Source organism: Heliangelus exortis, chromosome 4, assembly GCF_036169615.1.
Source record: "Heliangelus exortis chromosome 4, bHelExo1.hap1, whole genome shotgun sequence".
Taxonomy (NCBI): domain Eukaryota; kingdom Metazoa; phylum Chordata; class Aves; order Apodiformes; family Trochilidae; genus Heliangelus; species Heliangelus exortis.
This window is the reverse complement of record NC_092425.1, coordinates 34797978-34822355: the sequence shown is the minus strand read 5'-3', so window position 1 is coordinate 34822355 and position 24378 is coordinate 34797978. Positions and strand designations below refer to the sequence as shown.

General features: G+C 40.9%; 1 protein-coding gene and 1 long non-coding RNA gene across 5 annotated transcripts; one reads left to right on the top strand and one right to left on the bottom strand.

The window, feature by feature from the left end:
• Positions 1-2997: 2997 nt before the first annotated feature.
• SLC34A2 (solute carrier family 34 member 2) lies at positions 2998-24378 on the top strand. Of its 4 annotated transcripts, XM_071743811.1 has the most exons (14): positions 2998-3294; positions 3385-3440; positions 9170-9284; positions 9388-9525; positions 10081-10209; positions 11127-11270; positions 11949-12060; positions 13110-13305; positions 13973-14068; positions 16504-16624; positions 17349-17516; positions 18858-18974; positions 19062-19186; positions 20776-24378. In XM_071743811.1, the coding sequence occupies exons 3-14, from the start codon at positions 9179-9181 to the stop codon at positions 21337-21339; spliced, it is 2016 nt and encodes a 671-aa protein (XP_071599912.1). In that variant the 5' UTR covers positions 2998-3294; positions 3385-3440; positions 9170-9178; the 3' UTR covers positions 21340-24378. The 4 variants fall into 4 exon arrangements, with proteins under 4 accessions (XP_071599912.1, XP_071599911.1, XP_071599913.1 ...); XM_071743810.1 differs by lacking the exon at positions 2998-3294 and having other exon boundaries at positions 3334-3440; XM_071743812.1 differs by lacking the exons at positions 2998-3294; positions 3385-3440 and adding an exon at positions 4025-4172.
• Positions 4125-7527, bottom strand: LOC139796121 (uncharacterized). Its single transcript, XR_011725832.1, has 2 exons — positions 6984-7527; positions 4125-6783 (listed from the first exon to the last, which is right to left on the bottom strand). It is a non-coding gene; the product is annotated as an uncharacterized lncRNA (long non-coding RNA).

Genomic DNA, 24378 nt, shown 5'->3' with positions numbered 1-24378 from the left:
CCTTAGGAGCTCTTCTTTACTATTCCCAACCATAGCAGAAACACTAGGCAAAAAAATTGTTCTGAGGATGCATTGCAGCTGTATCCACCTCAAGCAGAAGAGTACAAGGTAGCTAAAAGCAGTTTCCTGGTAGGCACTGAATCTTCAGAGACAACTTTCCACTTCTTAATCGAAAATAAATTAACTAATCAACAACAAAGTTGCAGCATTTACATTCTGTTCCAAAATCAAGGTATTCTATTAATGCCAGGGGCTGAGCCTGCTACAAATATTGTTCCCTAGTAAATACCCGGGTGTACATCAATATGGAATTTAATCCTCACAAAACATACCTGACTGGAGGTTTTCACTAATAAACTTCATTGCTAAAATGGTTCATGTAGAATAGTTTTCTGATAATAGAGAAAGATAGGGTTTAAATTCTTCCAGGTTAACTGCATGAAAGGTGTTCTTCAGCTGAATAGGGATAAGTCCTTAACCAAATAACTGTTTGGGCTGTAACCTATATCAAAATCAGCACTGATCTCTTTAATGATCAGGGCTTTGTCTTTTACTATCCAGAAGGGGGGAGGCTAATTTACACTAATGAAGTTCCCAAATGGAGGCAACTAGATTTATATGAGGTTTCTGATCAAATCAAAATAGACAAGGTTTGCCCAAGTGATGGAAGCAATACCAGCTCTCCTCACTAACAACTCATGTAGCTGTTTTCTAGAGTCCCAACATCCTGAATGCTCAGTAAGAGTTTAGCTGTGTATTCTTTGAATTTGTGGAGTATGGAGAGTTAAACTGTATGAGAGAGTTTCCCTCCTGATGTTGGCTGAGAGTTTTGCTCATGCTCTTTGGAAGCTGTGTCTGCTAAAGGAGCAAACCCCAGAGTGTGAATTTTATTTTTGGTGAATATATATCTTGGTCTGCTCTGATTTCTTTGCAGGAAGGATGCCCTTTTTTTCCCTTCTCTATAATTATTTTTGTTTTCATTGTGATTTAGGTACACCTGGTTTACTGTACTAGGGCCTGGGACTTGAAGGGCATTAACATCTGTACAGCAAGTATCCTTTTTGTGTGGGAGATCTGTAAGGGAGTTTGTAGCACAGATCTCTGTTCTGTAGACATTTCTTTCCTGTGCTATAGCTTCTTGCAACTTACAACAGAGACTGGACAGAGTTCACCTCTCACAGAACATGCACATGCCTTTTCCCATTCTGTGTTTAGACATTTTCTGTGATTCTCCTACTAAATGCTGGACTTCCACGGGGACTGTTCCAAGTAGCTGCAGAGTAACCCAGCACCTCTGTGACAGGAAATCAGGAGCCTTGAAATTTGCTTTCTTGCTGTGTTTTATTAGATGTTACCTATCCACAACTATTTTTTAAAATTAGCTGAGTTGCTTCAAGGTTAACCCCAAAGGGGGAAGAAAGACCAGTGGGTTTTTCTTCCTTGGCAGCAGCAACTTTTGAATCTGTGCTGGCTGTGGACTATTGCTCTTACTGCCCTGGTGTCCTTGGAAGAATTTTGGCTGCTTCTTCTCTGATCCTGAACGAAGGAAAGGCTTCTGGAAACACTCACCTTCTTCCCTTGTGGCTCACCCCTATGGGGGCTCTTCCAGACTGAGCCTACAGAATGTTTACCCTGGACTTCCAAAGACAGACTGTAGATTGCTTTGTCTGTGTGAGTGACTGGCTTTTCTTTCCTAAAGTTCTTTTTGGGAATATGGTGGGTCTGATCTAGGATTCTTGCCTTCCTAAAACATTAACGTGGTCAGCACAGAGGATTGTGCTTAGCAAATGGAATGAGCATTGTTGGAATAAAAATGCCATGAAAGACATCACCAGGTGCTGGCTGAATCCTAACTGGATACCCAAAATGTACCCATATCATTGCTTCTCACTGTCAGAGCTGGGGTCCACAAGCAGTGACTCAGGAAAGAATAAGCCACAGCTCAGAGACACACAGGAATTCCCAGTTAAAAGCTTTGTCTGGTTTCCTACATGGAGGGCATCAGTGAAAAAATACCATTTTTCACTGTTAAAGTGAAATTTTAAATGTTAAAATACACTTTGGTTAAGAAAACTGAGCCTATGAGCCACCAAGGTGCATCTTGGGTGCATTTTTCACTGCTTCTTTCCCTTTTGGACTGCTTTCCATTTTGCACAGCAGAAAAATAGTTTTCCTTTCTATCTCCAGCCTTCTCTGTGCATCTGGGAAGGGTGAGGCTTTGGTCCTTGGGTTCCAACATCAGCTGTGCCCAGGGAAAGGGGGGGGCTCTACCCCAGCAGAGCTGCTGCAGCCAGGCCAGGCTCCTGGTGGCTCTCCTGCCATGATGTGATGCCATGGATGGGGCTGTGGAGGCTTTGGCAGTCACCACTTATTAAATATTTCTGATGCAGGCACAGGCAAGGAGTAAGTTCTGAGTCACAGCTCCAAAGGCTGTGAAAGGTGCAAAAAGCAAGAGTTTTATTTTTCTAAGTTACTAAGTCACTAAGCTGCTGGGAGATAGGAGTGCGTACGCGCAGACAAAGCAGATCTGCTGATTAGGCTGCTGGTTTACAGCTTATTTTCTCAGCATAAGTTTCCTGTTGAAACAACAACAACAAAAAGCAAAGATAAAAAAGCTACAGCGCCTTACACAGCTCCCCCAAAACTCCCCATTAAGCTCATGAGTAGAAGAGGCAGCAGTGCTGGCCACTGCTTTGTCTGACCTGTAATGCCATGCTGTATTTACTGAATAACATATCTATTATATAGCCTTCTTCCTCGCTAGTGTTCTGCATGCAATTATCAACAGTGTCCTTACATCTTTAAATCTCATTTGGAAGGAAAGGCACAGCCAAAATGCTAATGAGCTCACCTTAATTGTAAACATTGAGCACTGATAAGAATGAAACTCCATCCTCTGTTCTCAAAGAAGTTCTTACGTGTTTCCTACTTACACCGCTTTTTATCTGATTCTCCTTCACTTCTGTTCTTAGGCAGATTAATAGGCACCTGAACAGACAAATAACAGTACTACATCTTCTTCACACCCTTTTGACAGACTTCTGAGATGGCAAAATATTTTTTTGAAAATTAATATTGGAAAAAAGATTACTGACCGATCAGGCGGACAGCAATTTTTTCAGGCTGGAACAAACCGTTCCCCGACACTCACATGAACACATTAGTAACTCAAACTTAAACGCTGATGGGACATTTTTTAGAATGTGATAAGTGTGAAATAACCCGTAGTTTTATCAGTCTTGGTTGCTGCCCACTCCTGCTAAAAAAAGGTTGATTGTGATCATTAAGTTGCAGGTAGGCAGTGCCTCTGGACTGTAAAATAGGAATGTTAGTGCGCAGTGATGAAAGCAAACTTTGCTCAACACCTGTCTGTATATATTGCAGGTTTCAGTGGCTGCCCAGTCCATCCGTTCCCTCTCTTGTCTGGGGAGAAAGAAGTGGTAAGTAAAAGCAACTAAGCTCAAGTTTTCTTTGCTTCTTTTTTGAACTTGCTTAGATTGTAAATCCAAAGCTCTGCTTTTGCAGCTCGAGGAATGGAACAAGGAAGTTTATGTGGGGAACTGGAGTGGCACTTGAAATGTCTTCCACTTGTTAGCATTATTTTCAGCTTCTGTTCTTACAGCAACATTTATATTTTAAAAAAGTTGTAAAAAAAAAAATATAGTCTAAAACCAAACTGGGCTGCTTTTTGCCTGGGAATAATTAGATTTATTTTTACGGAGTATGATAAAAGAAAAAAAAAAGCATTGCATTAGTAGCTGTCAGGAAAAAAAACAAACAACAAAACAAAACAGCAAAAGAAATTAATAACTGCCTGTAGAATAAGAAAGTATTGTTTTAACTTCTATTAGAATTGAAAAGAATTGAGATTTTTAAGTCATGGCAATCGGTGGTATTGGATACTGGAAAATGTCTAGGATATGATTAATGAAACATTGGAAGGAAACACTGCCAGTCCGTGTGTTTGCATAGATAGTGTGCAAAGTCTGGGTGCTGCACTGTGGCTGTGGCAGGCTCTGCTGGATGGAAACATCTTCTTATGCTAATTCAGTTTGATACACAGAGGCAAAAGGAATACATTAGTCTAATGTAGTTAGCTCCACTAATGTGACAGTAGGCAGAAATCAGCTGGTTTCTCAGTAACTTTTATTAGCAGCTCTTCCATTCCATCAGTAAGTCTTTTTAATGTCATTCCTTTTTCCTCTCTCCATTCTTTACTGGGTGTTTTGTGTTTAGGATGGGGTAGATTTGTTGTATTTTCTTGTTGGTGGGATTATTAATATTTTTATTATTTTATTCTAAAAAAAATTATTGTTTTATTTAAATACCTAGTAGGTATTTCAAGTAGTTTACTGATGTTTCCTGGCTTTGGCTCTTCAGTGGCAGTGTCCTGTGCTTTGCTTGGCTGTGAATACAGAAAATAATGTTTGACACTCCTTTTCTTTCTCCACTAGCTTAGAAATTAGTTCTCTTTATTAGCTGGTTTAATCTGTCTTTTAATTTTGCTGTGTTACATTTCAAGCTAGTGAGCAATAAGTCTCGGGATCCCTAAGAATAAGCAAAAATATAATTACTATTTAGGGTTTTTTTAGCTTTCACATATATTTTTTTTAACCTTTACTTCTACCTTTGTTGAAAGTTTACATCCTGGCTAAACCTGCTAACTTATTAAGAGAAATAGTCCCAAGGAAGCAGCTGTGTCAGAGGAAAGGCAAGACTCACTCCCAGCAAGGCTGAATCATTGCTGGTGTTTATTTAAAGTCTTTGCCTGTTCTGTTGCACCTGGGGCTTTGTGTCTTCCATGGAACAGGTTCTGGGGCAAAATTATCACCTGATGTAAAGCTGCAGAATTAATTTATGCTGGCTGAGAATCTTTCCTTTCCTTTCTCTACATAATGTGCTTCTATGTTGGAAATGATACATTTTGAGGGAGGAAAACCCATTATTTCTTCAAGTTGTGTAGAAAAAGGATTGCTGTGTAGCTTGGTATTTACTCCTCTGAAGTATGTATGGTAAATATTCCTATTTACTAAGTCATGTAGCCAGATATCAGGTAAACTGATAAATACCTTTCTTGGCATAAAAACTGTAGCAGAGTGCTTCATGCTAAGAAAGTGACTTGTACAAAAGCTGAGTGAAGGAGAGAACAAGAAAGGGGAAAGCCTGGCTGAACCCAAAACTTTGCTTTTGGAGCTGCTCAAACAACCTGTAGCCACACATATGTTCATGCTGGTGGTTTCTGCAGTTATTACCAGCTGGTTTGAAAATGCTCCCATTTTCTCCAGCAATTTTATTTGATGTTGGTGTGAGGAGCTCTATTCCCTGGGAGGTGAGATTTCTTTAAGTCTTAGTACTTTGTAGCTCTCATTTCAAGCACAACCTGGCCTTTTCAGTGGGTTGTCACGGGTGGAGAGCTACAAACAATGCTGTCCAGGCACATAGTAGTGGTACTGCATATTCTCCACGTTGAGTCCAGTAAAATAAATAGATTGTTTCTGATTTAAAATGGAAAAGCATGGAGAGTCTCACCCTGGGACTGAGGCAATGCTGTTACAGTCCAGTGAGTCAGTGACAAACACAGCACGGGGCAGCTCCTGACACCTCCTGTTGCTCAAAGGACTCCCCAGAGGCTTTAACTCTTCAGAGTGCTGCAGGGAGTGAGCCTGGTTATAAAAACCACTGGAACCCACCCGGGCTTCAGCTTTTTCTCCTTTTACTTTAGAATTTGAATGCCATTGATTTCCCCACGCTTGGGAGCAGGAAGTTTCGTTTTCTTTTGGAGTTAGGAGTCACAGGTAGTTGGCATTTTCCAAAGGTGAGGAAGGACCCTATTTACAGCCAAAGGAGGAGGCACAATGGCGTGAGAGGACTTGCTGCTGGGTTCACCAAAACGGGCTGGATTACAGCTGGAGCAGGCATTAGCTTTCAGCCCTCTGCAATATACATGAGGCATTGTGACCTGCCACTTGCAGGAGGAAACGAGCTCCCCTTTCATTCAGCACTGCTCCCCAGAGCTCGGTGTCCAAAGTGCCAATGCTCGTCTGGATGCCAGCTCCATCACCAAGCCCTGGGTGCAGGCATCCCAGCCAGGTGTCCTACCACCTGAGATGGGAGCCTGAGACCCCTGGGCTGTCACAGGGATGGGCTGAGCTCATCACCTGGTCCAGCAGCTGTGGCTGTGCTGCCTCCGGACCCGGACGCAGCTGCACGTAGCTCCTCGCTGTGGTGTGTGTTGTCACTGCCCCATCCTTTGCCTGTTCTTGGACATGTTCCCTGACAGTGCCCTTACATCTTTGGGCTTCAAAAGTAAACCACTATTAGGGTTTTCATGGTCACGTATGTTTTGCTTCGAGTGGTGTTGGTTTCTTATACAATGCCTGGTGTCAGCCTTTCCAAAGGCAGGGGTGAGCTCCCAGGGAATGATGCACTTGGCTTTGTCACCTCACGGCTCTGCTCCTCCCCAGCACTCAGGTTTTCTTCTGAATATATTCTCAAGATGGTAATGTCTGTATTTGGGCCGAGAAAAAATTCTTTGAAGGGAAAACTGTAGAATGTAGATTATCCTTCTAGCACACTGCTTAATTAACAGTAAGTAGCTGTGGCCAGGACTCTAGGAAACAGAGTATCAAGTGGCTGTAAACTATCTTCTCAGCTGTTCCTCTTAACAAGAGTCAGGATCTGGAGAAAGCTGACAGCTTTGGTAGTACTTCAAGGATCTAGATGGTTCTGCTTTCATCAGTCATTGATACCAATCACAGAGAATGGGCTGTTCTAGTAACACCCCTGCAAACACAAGTGCACAAGGCAAATACTGTACAGACCTCCAGCATTCAAGCCTACCTTCCCAAATCAGAGATCAACTGGGGCTCATAGGAATAATTTTTACACAAACCTATAACAAATCTCCCACCACAGAAGTGGTCAACTCTTGTTCTGTGGTATTTAATCATATAAAGCAGAAACATTAGTAATTTATGACGTACCTGTGGGATCCTGAGCACCTCAGGAATATGAGTGATGCTTATTATGAAAAAATGCCCTGCTGCATTCTTGAATGGGGAGAGTTAATTTAGGAGACACAGAGGCTGTCAGTCTGCTGAAGTTTTCAAGCTCCAGTTTCTCCACTGAATGCATCAGCTCAGTTTCCATACGATAATCATGCAGGATGAATCCTTCATTTCCATACTGAGCGTAACAGAAGAGCTGCAAAAGTACTGATGGCATCTCCAGTGGTGTCCACCATATTCTGTGTCTCTCCATGGTGGGAATATGTTGTCCATGCAGCTTCATATCTGAATCTCCAACACATTGTTACGATTGCATTTCACTTAAGAAGCACATATGCTGAGCAGTTACTCTTTTTAGAGCTCTTTAAATGCTGAATGTGTATAAATGAAACTTGTTGAACAAGACAGCGGTGTTCTAGCTTGGGTGGGGCTTGGAGGTTGTTCTGGCATGGGTGAAAATATAAGAATTTGCTCCAAGCAAATGGAAACTTGTTGAAACAAGCAAGAGTGATTTTCTTCCATCTGTTCTGGAATATCATGGGAGCTGCCCTGGATCTTACACCACAGATAAAGACTGTGTGAAAGCATTGTTTTTGCTAATAGGATTGTAGAATAACTTTTCCTGTTAATGCAGAAGGGGTGATACACTTTTCTTTGTGGAATGCTGGAAAAACAATGCCCTCCTTTGTTCCTGTAAGACATGAGTGGTTTTGTCTGTGACATTTCCTTGGAGGAGGATGTGTGGCTTATGGGCGTGGGCAGGGACAAAACATTTTCATCACCAGCTACATAGAGGATTACGATTAAATGAATGATTAGTTATACTCCCATAGAGTGGCTGCTAAATGCAGGTGAACTTTGTTTACAGCAGCAGACCAGCTCTGCCACTGAGTTTTGGAGGCTGGGCACAGGTGCTCTGTTTTTAGGGAGCAGTGCAGGAAAATTCCCCCATGCTTGGGCAGCGCGGGTGCCGGACGTGGCGGCCGTGGGACTGACGTGGGTGGCAGAGAGGGTGGAAGAGATGAACCCAAAGGTGAGGCTTTTCTGGGTAGGGTTCATTTCTCCCATCCTTTCCAATGAGTTTTTGGTCACCAACAGCCTAACCAGCTGGGGAAGGTACAACTATTATCGTATAATGTCTTGGCTTCCCATGGTCACCTTCCCCAGCTCTTCCTTGTCCTTGCCTTTGGCTTCTGATATTGGTGAAGTAAATAAGAAAAACTCTTCCAGGTGTTGGTTTAAGGAACAGCTGCCTCCTCCTCCTCTTGTGCCTGGGCTACGTCTGTCACATGTGCTTGTTGTACCTGTGCTGACAGGATTTGACCGTGTAATGTCTTATTTTTTCAGTTACTATTTGTTAATATTGCAATGTATGTCAAATGTACTCTAAAGGGGCCAGGAAGGAAAGGGTTCAGACAGAGAACCCCTATGAGATGGGTGAGCATGTCCTTGCTGCCACTATTTCAGCTTCACTTGCAGCATCAGCTCTGAGTTTCAGGCAGATGTAGACCTGAGCATGGACTCTGCCACGGGATTACACTCCTGTCCAGTCCTTCTGCCAGCTTCATTCTGGAACTTGAAACTCTGGGATCTTCCTCCACCTTGTTCAGGGCCGTGTTCCTCTCCCTGTTTCTATGGGAATGAAGCAGTAAAGGCAGTAAGATTGTGTTTAGCATTCATGACCCAAACTGGGCAATGCTGAAGGGAAGAACTTTCTTTGCTAAGGTCTGTATAGTGAAATACCAGCCTGGAAAAGGCTGTCAACTAAATCCAGGTGGAAGAAAATAAAACTGTTTTCTGACTTTTTTTTTCTAAAAGGAGATAAAATGAATTAAAGAAAAGAAATGCCAAATGTTTGGGAAGCAGAGGAATCTTTTCTTTCATGACAATTAAAAGTGAACAAAAACAGAGGCATGAGATGGAAATAATTTTTTTAATTGTGTAAATTGCACAAATAAATCAAGTGTGAGATTTTAAAAATAACTGAGGAATCAATTTTTCAAAGTAATAATTTGTAAAGATCAGTAAAAAGCTGTGTTCAAGAACAAATTGCTTCCATTCCATCTCAGCCTTTTTTGCTTTTTAATCATATTTCTCACATACCCTGTTGTAAGAGGAATATTTTCCCTGCATACACATTTTAATCAGCACTGCTTTGTTAGTCACAGATCATGGCTCCCTGGCCTGAGGTGGAAAAGCCTGAAGCCAATAACTATATTGGGGACTCTTCCAAACAAAACCAGAACATGGCTGGGAAAGAAGGAGAAAATCACAAAGGTAATGTGTGCTCATGTGTGAGTACAGAAATAGACAAGTTTTGGGGTTCCTTGGAGAAGATGGAAAGCGATTAAACAATTTTTTAAATGTTCTGTTTCATCAGGCAATGTGTCTTCACTTGGAAATAAAGGGGAAATTCAACCTGCATTTTCCACAATAGCCTTGATAGATGAGACAAGGCAAGAAGAAGAGGACCCATGGGCTCTGCCAGAACTGCAGGACACGGGGGTCAAGTGGTCAGGTAGCCATTTCTCAGTGAATAAGTTACCTGCATTTATTTTTTCCATCACTCCCATTCTTTTTCACAGTTATTTTTCTGAAATGATATTTGCTGCAGCATTGTATTGAAGATTTGAGGATTTTTCAGATGTAGGCTTTACACTCTGTCTCACCTTTCCCAGCACTGAATAGGGGTAAAATATTTAGTTAAGAAGAAACTGGAAATCATGCTGCTAAGTTTCTGTAAAACACAAGGAAATATATGGGAAACAATCCAAAACTGATCTGGTTTTATATCCAGGCTTCCTTTACTGAATATGATGACTGTAAAGCTGAGGGTCAATCTCAGACTTCATAAAGATTTTGTCATACAGCAAAAGCTTTTACAGTCAAACTAAGTAAACAATCTACCTGCTGGAGTTCAAATTTCCTTAAGAACATTCTTTCTGGTTTAATCAGATGCTGGGGTCACAACACTGTCTCCGACTCTGTAGTGTCTGCTTGTGGGTTAGATTGTTCCAGAGAGAACACCAGAGATAGGAAGCAAGTTTTTATGCATAATGTATTTCTTTTGCAGAACTGGATACAAAAGGAAAAGTCATTCGTGTGCTCTATGGGATAGGGAAGTTCACCATGTTACTTGGATTGCTCTACATGTTTGTGTGTTCTCTGGATGTACTGAGCTCTGCCTTTCAACTGGTAGGAGGTATGAAAATGTCTAAAATATCAAGAATAAGCTACAAATGAGGCATTGTATTTCACCTGAGAGACTAAATTACAAATATCACTCTTCCAGAATATTCTCCATAGATTGATGTGTTGAGATATGGATTCAGAAGGAAGTAGCTCTGACTGAATACTGACCTTCATTTGTTTGAAAGGGCCTTTGTTTCTCAGATTCCAAAGAGCTGTTGATGTAGGAGTTATTTCTTAGTAGGTTCCTGTTACTTCAGTGGCAGTTTACATTAATACATCCATGCATTAAGCTGTCCCCTGTGAAAGACATTTCAACAAGGTGCAATATGAAAATTGCTTTCTTGGTCAAAGCATCCACCACTGAAATGTCCCCTACATCCTTCACAGGTGAAAACTGTTGAAATACAATTTTTACATTTGCCTGTTTCCAAGGGTTAAATTCTGCTGATGGATTCAGAAGCAGTTATCAGAGAAATATGTGGGCTCCTGTGAAGGTATTTTTTACTTTTGGCAGCACAGAAAGCTACAGGAACAGAATTACCCAGGATTATGAAAGTAGATTTCCTTAATACAACAAATAATGCTAAAGCAGTAACAGCATTTAAATATATACATATGTAGGGGTTTTTTTGCCCTACAGTCTCTTCTCTGATGGCTATGGTTTTATATGGTTTCTTGCATAGTTCAGTAAAGCTTGTTCAGTCACAAAAGGATAGAAAATATTATCTGATAACTGAGAGGCTGAGAATTCAGCACCTGAATTTGGAACCCTGGGCTATATCATCTTGCACATTTTTTGTCTGGCAAGCATGGCTGTATATGTAGTAATCAAATGTTTGAGTGATCTTGAATGAAAAGCTCTGATAAGTCTTATGGACTTTATGTTGCACTTCTCTCACTCTGAGAATATTTTTTTTTTTTTTGTAGGTAAAGCAGCAGGGGACATTTTTAAAGATGATTCAGTGCTGTCTAATCCTGTTGCTGGACTGGTGATTGGAGTTCTGGTGACTGTCATGGTCCAGAGTTCCAGCACTTCTTCATCCATTATTGTCAGCATGGTGTCCTCCACATGTAAGTCTGCTTACAGCATCTTCCTAGAGATCACTTTGTCTGGGGTGTAATTATTCCCACCTCTGTTCAAATGGTAGAACCTTTGGGTGTAAGAGTAGAGAATCCAGGGGAAGAATTCCACAGCTGTTGCCTTAATATAAAAAATTTAAAGTAATAATAACAATAACAATAACAATAACAATAATAATAATAATAATAATAATAATAATAATAATATAGTAGTAAGTAGTAGTAGTAACAGTAACAGTTAAATCCTCAGCTGCAATGGAAATCATCAGGAATCTTAGCACTGATTGCATTAATTTAAGAAATGTCTGCACACTTTTCTCATGTAAGCCAATTACTAAAGTTCATTTGTTTCTGTAACATCATTTCCAAAGTCTGCAGTAAGTAGGAATATGCCTGGGAAAGAACAGATTTATCTTACTCTGGTTCTCTAACATGATGGAGAGGGATAGCCATGGGCTGCAGTTTCAGTGGGGATCTTGGGACTCTGGGGGAAGATGTTCTCAGGGGGCTTGATTAAAGCAAATGTATCTGATTGGAACACCTAATCCCAGTGACATTAATGGAATTCAGGGTTCCAGTCACATTAATGGATGTTGATTTTCCTTGGAGCAAGGAGCTTGCTGATGGTCTGATTCTTTTTCATTCATTGTGTCCTTTTCTGCTTTCTAGTGCTGTCTGTACAAGCAGCTATTCCCATCATCATGGGGGCAAACATTGGCACTTCAGTCACAAACACAATTGTGGCACTCATGCAAGCTGGGGACAGGAATGAGTTTAGAAGGTATTGTACTTAAACTTGAGATGTGAAAAGTTACTTTTCTTCCTTCTTTGTAGGTTTTCTTCTGTATTCCCTATCACTAGTACAGCCATGTGGCCTTTCTATTGACCAAAATATGAATTCCCAGTTAGGAAAGTCACAAGGATGGCCACAGCCAAGGTGTAATGCTGCCTAGACACATGACTTCCTATACTTGAAGAAAACTATGTTGGGTTCTTTAAAATTTTCTGTTTTTTGAAAGAATCTACCATTTTTAAGTGGATCTTGCACAAGGATAAATTTTTGACTGCTTCCACTATACCACGAATCTTTGATCATATCTCTTAATTAAGTGAGGGCTGTACATTAGGTTAAGGTTAGAGTTTTTTCATCTACTTTTTCTAAGTCTACAATAAGCAAGAGCCAGTAGCTCTTGGGAAGTGAAGTGTTCTAAATGTCAAATGTATACAGTGATGACTTTTAGACTGCCAGCTGACATTATCTCTGAGAGAGCTCGTGGCTTACTGGAGATGGGCAGTAAAACTGGGGGGGATATGAGGTGTTGCTTCCATTCATGGCACACCACTTTTATGAAATACACTTACCCAAAGCCTCTGTGGCTCCTCAGGCTGTGGAGGAGAAGCCAGAAAGGAGATGTACACCACAAGTTTGCCAAAGAGGGCTTCTTCCCCCTTGAGTCAGGGATAACAGATCCCAAAGGGAATGCCTGGCTGAGGATTAAAACTGTAACAAAAATGGGTGAGAGGCAAAACAAATTTAGTCTGTACAGCACCTTCTTTCTTCAGACAAATACTCTTGGCAGCCTCCTGTTCAGGATCACTCTTTTCTAGTTTGTCTTGTTTCACTCACCTGGTTGCCTCTTTCACTTGGTTAATGGTATGGATTCAACTTCGCACTCAGTAGTCAAGCAGCCACCTCCTGTGACCACAGAAATTAAATGCTTCCCATTCTGAAATGAGCTTCATACCCACTGCTATGATTTTTCATTTAACTGAAGTTGTGCACATGCTGTTTAGTTAAAAGCAACTCTGTTTTTAAATTTCTTCTTGCAGGGCCTTTGCTGGGGCAACAATCCATGATTTTTTTAACTGGCTGGCTGTGTTTGCACTGCTGCCTGTTGAAGTTATTACTGGCTATCTTTACCATCTCACCAATGTTATAGTTGACTCCTTTCAACTTGAAAGTGGTGAGGATGCCCCTGAGCTACTGAAAGTTATCACAGACCCCTTTACAAAGCTCATCATTGAGGTGAGTCTCTCTCATTTCAAGGAAGCTGCTGACTTGGTTCAGTCACAACAAATGAAAATTCTCTGACTGTGGGGTAAGGCTCCCACTCACCTCTCTGTGTGCTCAAAGTAAAGCTCATTAGCAGATAGGTTCCTTTTTTAATTCACATTTCATAAAGCCCTGGCTCTCAATTTCCTGTTTCCTTCTCCCACTACATTTCACCGTAATGATGATAGACCAAGCTAGGAGGACTGGGAAGGCAGCTGAGGACAAATACAGCTACATGGGATGGATGGGATGGCATTGGCAGAGAGCAGTAGCTGGGATAATCTTGCACATCCAGAAGATCTGCACAGGACTCTAGGAAACAACACTGAAATGATGGGGAACTTGCACACACCTCCAGAGGGACTGGACACTAGGCAGCTGTCAGTGTAGCTGTCTAAACAGAAAGGGGAAGATGAGGTGATGGATGACTGGGGGAGAAGGAGACACAGTCTTTGTCTACACAGAATTGTCCCCTCTTTTGGGAATAAACCCCCTCCTAATGTTGGGCAGCAGCAGCTCCACCATTGGACATCATCATGCAGATTTGTGTGGTTGGGCTGCTGAAGGGAGTTATTTGAGTACAGCTGAACAGAGAAGTGCGAGTTGGAATAATGCTTTTTTTCTTTCTTTTTTTTTAAAGCTCGATAAATCAGTAATAAATGCAATTGCTATGAATGATGAGTCAGCAAAAAACAGAAGCCTGGTAAAGATTTGGTGTGTAACTAACAGCAGTGTGGTGAGTATCATGCTAAATTTATTGTCATGTTCCACAGGAAACATATAACTGATCTGTAGCTGACTCTCCTTATCATAGGATTGTGAAATTAGATTTTTAAGTGAGTATTTTTTTTTACAGCAGAAAAAGAATGAAAACAATTTAATGTGTCTTTGCTCCACTTAAACCAAGCTGTGAGCTTGCTTGACCTGTTTGCTTTCAGTACCATTCAGGCCCTTGCTTATCAGAACTGGTGATTTGGAGCCAAGTCCTTCACTCCTTTCACATCCAAATGCCTTTAAACTCTGATACTCCTACTGACTCCCAGAAAGGGGAAAAAAATCTGCCATATGGGCCAAGGAAAATAACTTTTCAACCATTATTTATCTATTGATCTAACCAGCTTTAGTCTTACGTATGTTAGGGTGACCTGGCAGCAGCTGGTTATTTGCAGATTTTTTTGGAAAACTGCCCTGAGAGAAAGCTCTGGGAACCTATGTCCCATTGTTCTTGGGACATAGCTTGGAGAAATCTGTTGCCCAGATTGACACCAATGAATATTTTGGTAAACTGTGGAGCTGAGTGTTTGGTTTAACGTTGCACAGCTAACTAACAATTATAGGATTAAATATACCTCAGATCTCTAATTAGACTGTTCTGCTTGTTGGTCTGTGTAGAAAGGTAATTCCTGGAGTCCTGAGGCAGAAGATACTTAAAAACATGCAGCAGAGGTTAAAATTAAGTGTTTGGATTCCTAGAGGAGCTCCTATTGAAGTGAGGGTCTGGATGAAATCCTAGCTGGGGAAATGGTGCCAGGAGCAGAGCTGTGAGAGTGTGAAACTCAGCTCAGGAAATCCCCAGAGGAGCTGGGTGTTTCATCCCAGGATAAGCAGGATGCTCAGGAGCTGTACTGCCCTCAGCCCCCAGCCCACATTCAGCTGACACAGCCCCAGTCCCAGTGAGGGCTGAGCTCTGGCTCCTACAGACCCTCCACTCCTAGAAGATGAGAAACTACATGGAAAGTGTCAGCTGAGGGTCACATTTCCATATACTCTTTTTTTAAAATATATTTTGGCTGTGTCATTACTGCCCAAGCATATAGTCAAATCACAAAAATATACAAAACCTCTACAGGCTTCACTTGAGCTTGGTGGGTGAAGAGGAAGACCACTTAAATAATTTACATTCCTAGTGAGTTAAACTCATTTCTGGCAAAAATTTTTAAACAGACTTATGGCAGGAATAAATAGATGCAGGCCCCATACGTTTAAGTCAAAATGTAAGGATAAACATTTTGATCTAGTGTAGCTGCTCTGAAACTCAGATGTCTGAAAAATATTCAGGAAAAGAAGAAATAATCTTGTGTTGGGTTTGTAAAGCCTGTGTGCTGGGGAGGATGGAGACCATGTGGCCCCTGGAGATGTGTGGGATCTACCCCCAGCTTCTCCCACCTGCATCAGCTGCTGGGGGGATGGATGTGTGAGGGTGTCTGCAGGCAGTGCCCAGCAAGAAAATGTGATTTCTCTTTCCCCATTTCTGCAAAAGAGAATCACTCAAACATGTCTGGAAGACACCCTTCTGTGATTCTATGATTCTATACCTCCTGTTCAGCAGTGTGGTTCAGAGTCCATTGGGCTGACAGCAGCTGCTGCAGGCAAGTACAGTTCAGTCAGCAAACTCTTTCTTAATCTGTGTAAGGACTTATGGACCTCGTGCCATAATGCAATAGCTCTGGGCTAGGAGCTCTTAGAAGGAAGATTTTATTGCAGTATAAATATAAATTCAGGTTCAACTCAGTAATAATGCTGTTAATCACAGTGCTAGTAATTAGCTCTTAGATAGCATTTGAGCTTTAGAAAGAGAAGCAGCAAGAGAACCTCTGGCTCTACAGAAAGGCAGAGTGAGCAGCTTGTGCTCATCCAGCAGTTCTACACTAGTTCTGTAGCATTCTGAATCCACCAGATCAGTAATTGCAGTTAAAATAGCAATAAAGAGGTCTTTTCTTTTGGTGTTTTTTTGTTTGGTTGGTTTTGGGTTTTTCGTTCGTTGTTTTTTTGGGTTTTTTTACTAAAGAAAACTGGCACTGGCTGGAAAAAATGTCAGTGTCCCCCAGCTGCAGGCAGACATGAACCTCATTCTACAAACCCTGATTTCAGTAGTTAATGTTCTTAACTAGTGATGATCTCGTGTGCTGGTTGTTACAATGCAGAAGCTTTGGGAAATATTTTAATCTTTAAATGTTTTATTGATTGATTGGGGTAACAGCACTATAATGTATTTTAAGAATGCAAAAAATTTTGCCTTATCATTAATGTTAGGCAAACTCACACTCCAGTTTACAAACCTGCCTTTATTTGATGAATGCTTCCTTATAGTAGAAATCTAGAATTTTTCCACAACTTTTTAGTGAAGGGTTGCAGGTGACTGAATTATATGCTTTGTCTGGCAATCTTTAGACACTCCAGAATGTCACAATTCCACCTTCAGAAAACTGCACCACTCCCGAATTTTGCTGGACTGAAGGGAATGACACATGGGCCATCAAGAATGTAACTGAAATAGAAAATATCAGTAAATGTAAGTAATAGAGGTATTTGACTCTTGGTAATATTTTTATGTGTATCTACATACATGTATAGGTTTTTAATGGTGTTGAAGGACCACTACAGAGGTGGTCGAGAGGCATGCACCTGCAAAAGGACAAAAGTTACTACAGCAGGTGGAGTCAGAGCAGCCCCTACTGTGTTATAGCCCCAGAGCTGGAGTTACCAGCATCACCACAGTATCTGCCTGCAGATGGATCTCTTTCCATGCTCCCTGTTATCAGGAACTGAGGTCTTCAGTATCATGTCACCCTCGCTGCTCAGGTGGCTTGGAGATACAGTTACTTCACTGTGATGGTTGCTTGGATATCTCCATCCATATCCATGCCCTGCAGGACTTTCAGCAGCTCTTCCCAGGCATGCAGCCACCTCTGGGAAGAGCTAAGCCACCATCCAGCTCTCAGCATGTGCAAATTTCTGCTGCCCTCCCTTGCACCTGGCAATCCACGTCCTGCCTGCCTCTCAGGGGTCCCCACTGTGCATTTTATAAGTGTGTCCATACAAAAGCCCCTTCTTGCCCCTCTCACACATGGATTTTGTGGAGGAAGGGAGCTGGCATTTTCACTCTTTGCATCCCCTCCTCAAGCTGTTCGTGCTTTGTTCCCATTTTCTTAGGGGCAAATATGAAAACCAAGGCTGGGCTTAGGATAAGAACCAAAAATGTGGCTATGCTGATTAATTTTCTGCCTCTTTTTCAGGTGGGCATATCTTTGTAGACTCAGACCTGCCTGATCTTGCCATTGGTCTCATCCTTCTGGCTTTGTCCTTGCTTGTTCTGTGCTCCTGTCTGGTGGCCATCGTTAAGCTATTAAACTCTGTGCTTAAAGGACAAGTGGCCAGCATTATCAAGAAGACAATCAACACTGGTAATTACCTGCTTTTCTTGAAGTTTGTTTTCAGGAATGACAAGGATACTGAGTACATTTGTTGGTATTTCCCGGTCTGCCAGAAATTATAGAATGTTTTAAAGAAAACTGTCTTAAACCAAAATTGTGCCTCCTCAATATGTTTTTCCCCTCAGCATGTTATTTTCCTTCTTAAAAAAAAATTTATTAGGGAACAGCTTGCTTGAGAACTGCAGGAGATTAACAGCAACAGGGACCAAAGTCCGGGCTCTGTTTCTTGATGTATAATCATTACCTGTTAGAAATGTAATGTTCCCATCCACAAAAGATAGTGCTGAAGTGCTGAGACCATGATTGCCTGCTCTGGCACAGAGCCTGCATGTTTCTTCTAAAGTAAGTTGAAAAAAAAAGTTTGTAGTGATTAATGATCTAATTCCCTTTGCTGGCCCTGTTCCACCACTTAACCCTCTCTTCAGCAGGGTAAGGCAGCCCTGAATGGTGGTAGTTCTGTGTTCTCCAGGTGGTTTTTTCAGCCTGGGTCCACTGAGTGCAAATACTGTGATTTGTTTTTCACTTGGGTGCTTTTTCTTCATCCTGCCTTGAATGGAGAGGTCAGGGACTGTATCAGAGAAAAGCAGTCCTTTGTCTCTGTCTCTGCTTCTGGCTGAAGAGAGGGTTCACAGAAGCAGGGAAAGGCAACAAAGTGGTCTCCACACTGTCTTCTCCTGGGCAAAAAACACTGCCTGAACCAAAATGGAGGGGTAGAAAGTAATCAGCTGCCAGTTACTGGTAATTTGTGATCTCCTGTCTCTCCCTCCATGTCTTCCATCAGAGTAATTCCTGACACTCAGAAATCTTCCGAATACAGGAGACCACTGTGCACCTAATCAGTGCCAGGAACTTTTCTTTGTGAAAAAAAAAGTCAATTTTTAGGAGGTGATTGGCTCGGAACTAGTTAAAACAACCAATTAAAACCTGATTTCCTCAGGATGATCTTCAGAGTTTTCTGAAGGTTGAGTCCACACAGGGAGTGTTTGGTTGCTGAACCAAAGACACTCCAGACATTTAGAAAGTGGTGTGGTAAACTCTGTGGAAACATTTCTGGTACTCAATTGTATTGCAATATAAATGCTACTCTGGGTCAGTACAAACATCTCTCAGACCTGGTGTCCATCTCAAATATGTCTGGTGGTGGAAGGCTAGAGAGGGAGTACTGGGACATTAGAATAGTAGAAATGACCCAAAATCATCATATAGGGGACAATATGCAAACAATACACTTACATTTGAAGGTCTTGATAGTCTTTTCACTGCTGTGTTACTGTGTTACCCTAAAGACAATGTTCTCCCTCTATTTTTTAGATTTCCCATTTCCTTTTACCTGGCTGGCTGGATACCTTGCTATGCTTGCAGGGGCTGGCATGACCTTTGTTGTGCAGAGCAGTTCTGTTTTTACATCTGCTATCACACCTCTTGTTGGTAAGTTGTCAGCACTCTATTCTTTGCCCTCACATTTTACCTTCTCTGTTATTCTGAAACCCCTCAATCCTGTTTCTTTTCTCCCAGGAATTGGTGTTATCAGCATCGAGCGCTCTTACCCCCTTACCCTTGGAGCTAACATTGGCACAACCACCACAGCTATACTTGCAGCTTTGGCAAGCCCAGGGAGTACATTAAAATATTCATTACAGGTCAGTATAAACTAATGCTTTCTTGACCTCATTGAGAAGTTGCAACTTTTTTGGAGAAAAATCTGACAAAATTGGCTGTGAAGCAAATATGCCATGGATGCTGAGCTTGATTTTGAACTATTAATGGCAGCTCATTAATTTCAACTACCAGAGCTAAAAGCTTTTAATGAGCATTCTCAGAATGTTGTTATATAGCAAAATGTTACTTCCATAAATTGGTCTCGGTCTGATGGAGTTAATTCAGAGCTGAGACTATTTGACCAATCTGACCTGAGTGTGGGATCCCTGCAGCTTGGATTTCAGTGCTCACATCTCTGACAGCCCTCTTAGGCAGTCCCCTATGGGGATTACTAATTTCTGTAAGTTCCCTCCTTAGGACCATAATTCTGTTCATGCAGGGCACAGGGTCTCCTGTAACCCATGTGCAGGCTGTAGGACCTGTAAGATGATGGCAAACTACCTAAGTGAGGTTGCAGTGAGCAGCATGGCATCTGTCTTCTCATTGTAAAGAGGGTTTTATTGAATTCCTCATTGCCTCAGACTATTTGAAAAAGAAGTAGCCTGGCTTTGGACTGCCATTTACCACCCGGAAAAGAACATTCCAGGGAGCAGATAACATTTGAATGAGCCCTCTACATCAAAGAGTGAAAAGATAATGAAGTTTCTTTTGCAAATAGGATGAATATTTTTTACTAGGCACAATAAATCAAGAAAATTACAGAGGTCATTGGATTGTCCTCAGGCATGATAGAACAGATACAATTATGAGAAATACTATCTTGGCCAAGCTCAGATTTCACGATAAATTGCTGTTTTTTAAAATGTACTTTAAAAATAAAACCCTGTACTTTCATGTTTACTTTAATCTGATAGCAGTTATAGAACGAAAATAAGAAAAGGTGAGCAGAGAATGTACTGTTTTGTTTAGTGTATGCTTATCCTGCCTTAGCAACTTCTGAAAGCAAGTATCTCTTCATGCTTAGTTTTTAAAACCAACTTTGAAGCCTGTGAATCAAATTATTATAAAAGACCCTGACAAAATCACATTCCAGGAATCTGTTCATTGTCCTGTAAACTTTTAGATCTTTTTTTTTTTTTAAATCTAGTTTTGTACTGTTAGCAATTTCTCAACTGCCTGTGTGCAATATCTAATTTACACTTCCCACCTTTTAAGTGAAAACTTCTGATTGCAGAACTCAATAATGAACAGTTCCAGTGCACTTCTCATGCATTACCAGTAAGAGTTTGTCAGCTTTATTTATGAGTAACTGCATTTCTTGCAGTTGAGAGCTGCATTTTGAGACTTCTCCATCTGCAGGGAAATGCTTCACCCCTTCTCCACTTGCCTTGTTTGCAAAGGCTGTCCCTGCTGCAGGCAGTGACCTTCCCAATGTGTGAGGTGTCACCAAGTCCTGGCTTTGTGCTAGGAAAAGTCTTGCAGGGAAATAGCAGCATCACCAAGCAAAACCAGTGGGAAGCAAGAGAAGAGAAACTCTGGAGTCTCAGTGCCACTGGAAGTTACTCTCCTGTGAGTAGGAGCACTTCGAAGCATTTTAGTTAATGAACCTCTCAAATGTTTTTGCTTTCAGATTGCTTTGTGCCACTTTTTCTTCAATGTCTCTGGGATTATTCTGTTTTACCCACTGCCCATAACCCGACTGCCAATCCGCATGTCTAAGACCTTGGGAAACGTCACGGCCAAGTACAGATGGTTTGCTATATTTTACCTCCTGGTCTGCTTCTTCCTTTTGCCTTTGTTTGTATTTGGTCTGTCACTGGCAGGCTGGGGAGTCCTTTTGGGTGTTTGCCTTCCCCTGTTTGCTCTTTTTATGGCTGTGATTGTAATTAATATTCTGCAGAAGAGGCGACCCGAGAAGCTGCCCGAGAAGCTCCAAAATTGGGATTTCCTTCCTCTCTGGATGTATTCCCTAGAGTACTGGGACAATAAAATGATGGCTTCTATTGCCTTTTGTGGGAGCTTCTGCAAGTGCTGCAAAGTCAAGGCAGCAGAGGAGGGTGCCAAAGACAAGCAGCTAAAAACTATGGAGGTTTATGAGAACACCATGGCGATGGCTGATGAAGAAAGAGGTGGAAGGAGGGCACCAGTCGCAGCTTGTGTTGAAAAAACAGGCACAAACAACACAGCCTTATAGTAGTGGCTCAACCCATATTATCAGAGATACAGCATAGGACAGTCAGGCTCTTGAAAACCACCTTGGACAATGCACTGAGGACAGAGTGAATATTTTGTTAGGTTCCTGCAGCCAGTGATATGTCACTCATCCAGGAATGGAGTCACACAAGCTTGACAGAGTCCCTAGAAAATCTATGATCAGTTGAAAAGCTAACGACAGATTTGCTTGCAGAGGATCTACTGTGCAGCACCTTCATCTGATGCTATCAGTAGCAAACAAAAGAAATCTTGATGTAGAAAGGGATGAAAGGTGTGATGATCAATTCAAACTTAGTTTAAAAAGCAAACAAACAAATAATGCACTTGTAGAAAAGCTTTTCTGACCCACTGGCTTACTCAGCAGAAGTTACTTCATGATACACAAAATGCTCTGGAAAAAAAAAAAGTAAAAAAAAAAAGAGTAAAAAAAAAAAAGAAAGTAAAAGTAAAAAAAAAAAAAAAAAAAAAAAAAAAGAAGAAGAAAGAATCCTAATGTTTTGACTGGCCAGTTTGCAGTGATAAAGATGGAAAACAGTAATTTTCCCAGTATGAACAAAATCTATTATATGTCTGTGAAGGAAAAGGAAATGATGGGACAGCCTTCAGAAGATCTGGGATTCCTACAGTGACATAAAGGTAACCATAAGCCCTTTTTGAGCCCTCTCTGTGTCCTTTAACACTGGGGACATGAGTTATAATCTTTTATTATCTCAAGCTAAAGGCCATAAAAGTAACTGCTGATTCCCCTGCCTGCTGAAGGTTAATGGCTTTGTGGACACTGCGTGGCTACCAAAGGTCTTGATGGTCTCAGGCTGTGGTTTTGCAGCCATTTGTCTCTCTAGGTGGTCCTCCCCAGTCCTGGTCCCCATGTAACCCCACAAGCAGAGAAATAGGGCAGGAGGGAGGAGAAGAGGCAGGTGTGACATGCAGCCACCCAAGCCTGGGCTGGCACCAGGATGTGTGTGGGCAACTTTGGCTGTGTTTGGCTGAGCCACCCAAACAACCTTTGAGAGTAGGGGTGGGGATAGGTTTTAGAGCTAAAAAAAGAGGGAATCTGGAGGGCAGCTTATGGCAGCAACAAATGGCAGCATTTATTAGAAAGGAGTGTTCACTCTGCACCATCACTTTGTGATCTGAACCACCCTCCTTGGAAAGAATAGGAATTTTACTTGGCAGTAGCAATCCAAATCCCAAATAAAATCCCTAAATAGTGTAGTCACTACCATGTGTAGTCAACCAAGAGGTAGAGTAGCACTTAGTGGGAAGCTGCTCTGTTCTCAAATCTTATCCTTACTGATGTTGTAGTAAATGCTCAGGAGGTTGATCTGAATCATGGGCTGACAAAAGGCATAACTTCAATGCCAGAAAAAAGAGCATTTCATAGACACACTGAGTACTTCTGCTGGCCTTCAATAGTTTAGATATCAGTGACTATGGGATAACACCTGGAGTCCAAATGTTAAAAGAAAAAAAAAAAAAATCAGGTGGCTGAATGCAGGCCAAGTGTCATTTAAAGCCAGTTAATATGGCTGAGTTGTAGGTTAAATTTGTGATGGAAATGTAGAGAGAACCCTCTAGGTTAACATAGCCACTCAGTGCTGCTAAAACACATTCTTATTAGTTGTTTGTTTTCAGCAGAGTTCTGATTTCAGTAGGTTGAATTTGGCTATCAGGTAAATATGTTTATTTTAGAGGTGAATATTCTTTCCATTTACTTTTTAAAACTGATATTTAAACTGGAAAACTGTGTTGCTGAAGATGGGTTTGTAAATTGTATTCACACTGACATTCCAACTATTTCTGTAATTGTGAGCCAGTGACAAAATGCTTAGAATCACAGTGAATTTCTAAAAGTTTTGGTATAGTTCTGCTTTTCTTGCATTTAGTAACAGAGAGCAGAGTTATCCCAAACTATTATTTTAAAAATAATTTTCTGTGTCCTTCATCTAGTTGAAACAGAATTTTGTCAGCATCTAATTTTTAAAGTAGAATTTTGAGATCTTCTTTGTTTATTCTCACAATTCTGGATGTTTTCAGAATGTGTTTCTGTAAAGCCCAGAGTGCATTTCCCATGCTCTGTTTCTTTGGGAAAAATATAAGAAAAATATATAGAATTATTTCCAAGTTATCTCAAGTTTCCATCAGCCACCCATTGAAACAAGAAACATTTTAATCTACATTTACTTGTATCTTAAGCAACGTGTACCTTATTTTGCATCTTGAGGTAAAACAGCCAAGCACATTGATAATAACTGTGGGAAAGCAATTCTTGCAAAAGAATCAGGGTAATAATTAATAGTTAGACATACCAGTACTTTTAAGGTTCCTCATTGTAACATTTCCCCTATGGTAGACTCAGTTCTTACTCCCCTCTTCTCTTGAGCCAGGCCATATTGTGCCATTGTTTTAGACAGATTCTGACAATGATTTCTGTTTAACTCCTGATAGCACAATTTGTCCTGGTGTATTTCCCTCTCTACTCTTACCAGAAGATATTTACACTTTATTTATAATTATTTGAGTGTACAGAGATTTTCGTAAGTTATACAAAAAAACCACTCATGATTGTGTTATATATTACATATTTGCAAACTATGCAATGTTTATCTATAAAAATGTAAAAAGAAACAACTGTATATTTTGTAATATAACTTTTCAAATTGTTTGTAACTGTGTATACTGCATATTATGGAGGCTGTTGGCTCCATTAATAGGTTACTTAAAGATTGTTAGCAATGCAGAGACAGATTTCTTAAAGTAAAGATGAAAAACACCTACACACTTTCATGATATGGCCTAATGCACAAGGATATTGAACTCTACTTTTCTAAAAGATTTGAATTTTCTGTAAGGAGGAATTTTGGAAATAGACGGTTTCTAAAATACCTTTTTAAAACCTTAAACACTTTGCCTTTTAACTGTTTTGAGGACAGTATATGGCTTTATACTTTGTCATGAATATTCATCTTGTCTGTCCTCGTGCATTGAATGTAAAAATAAAGAGAAGTTTTAACAAAAA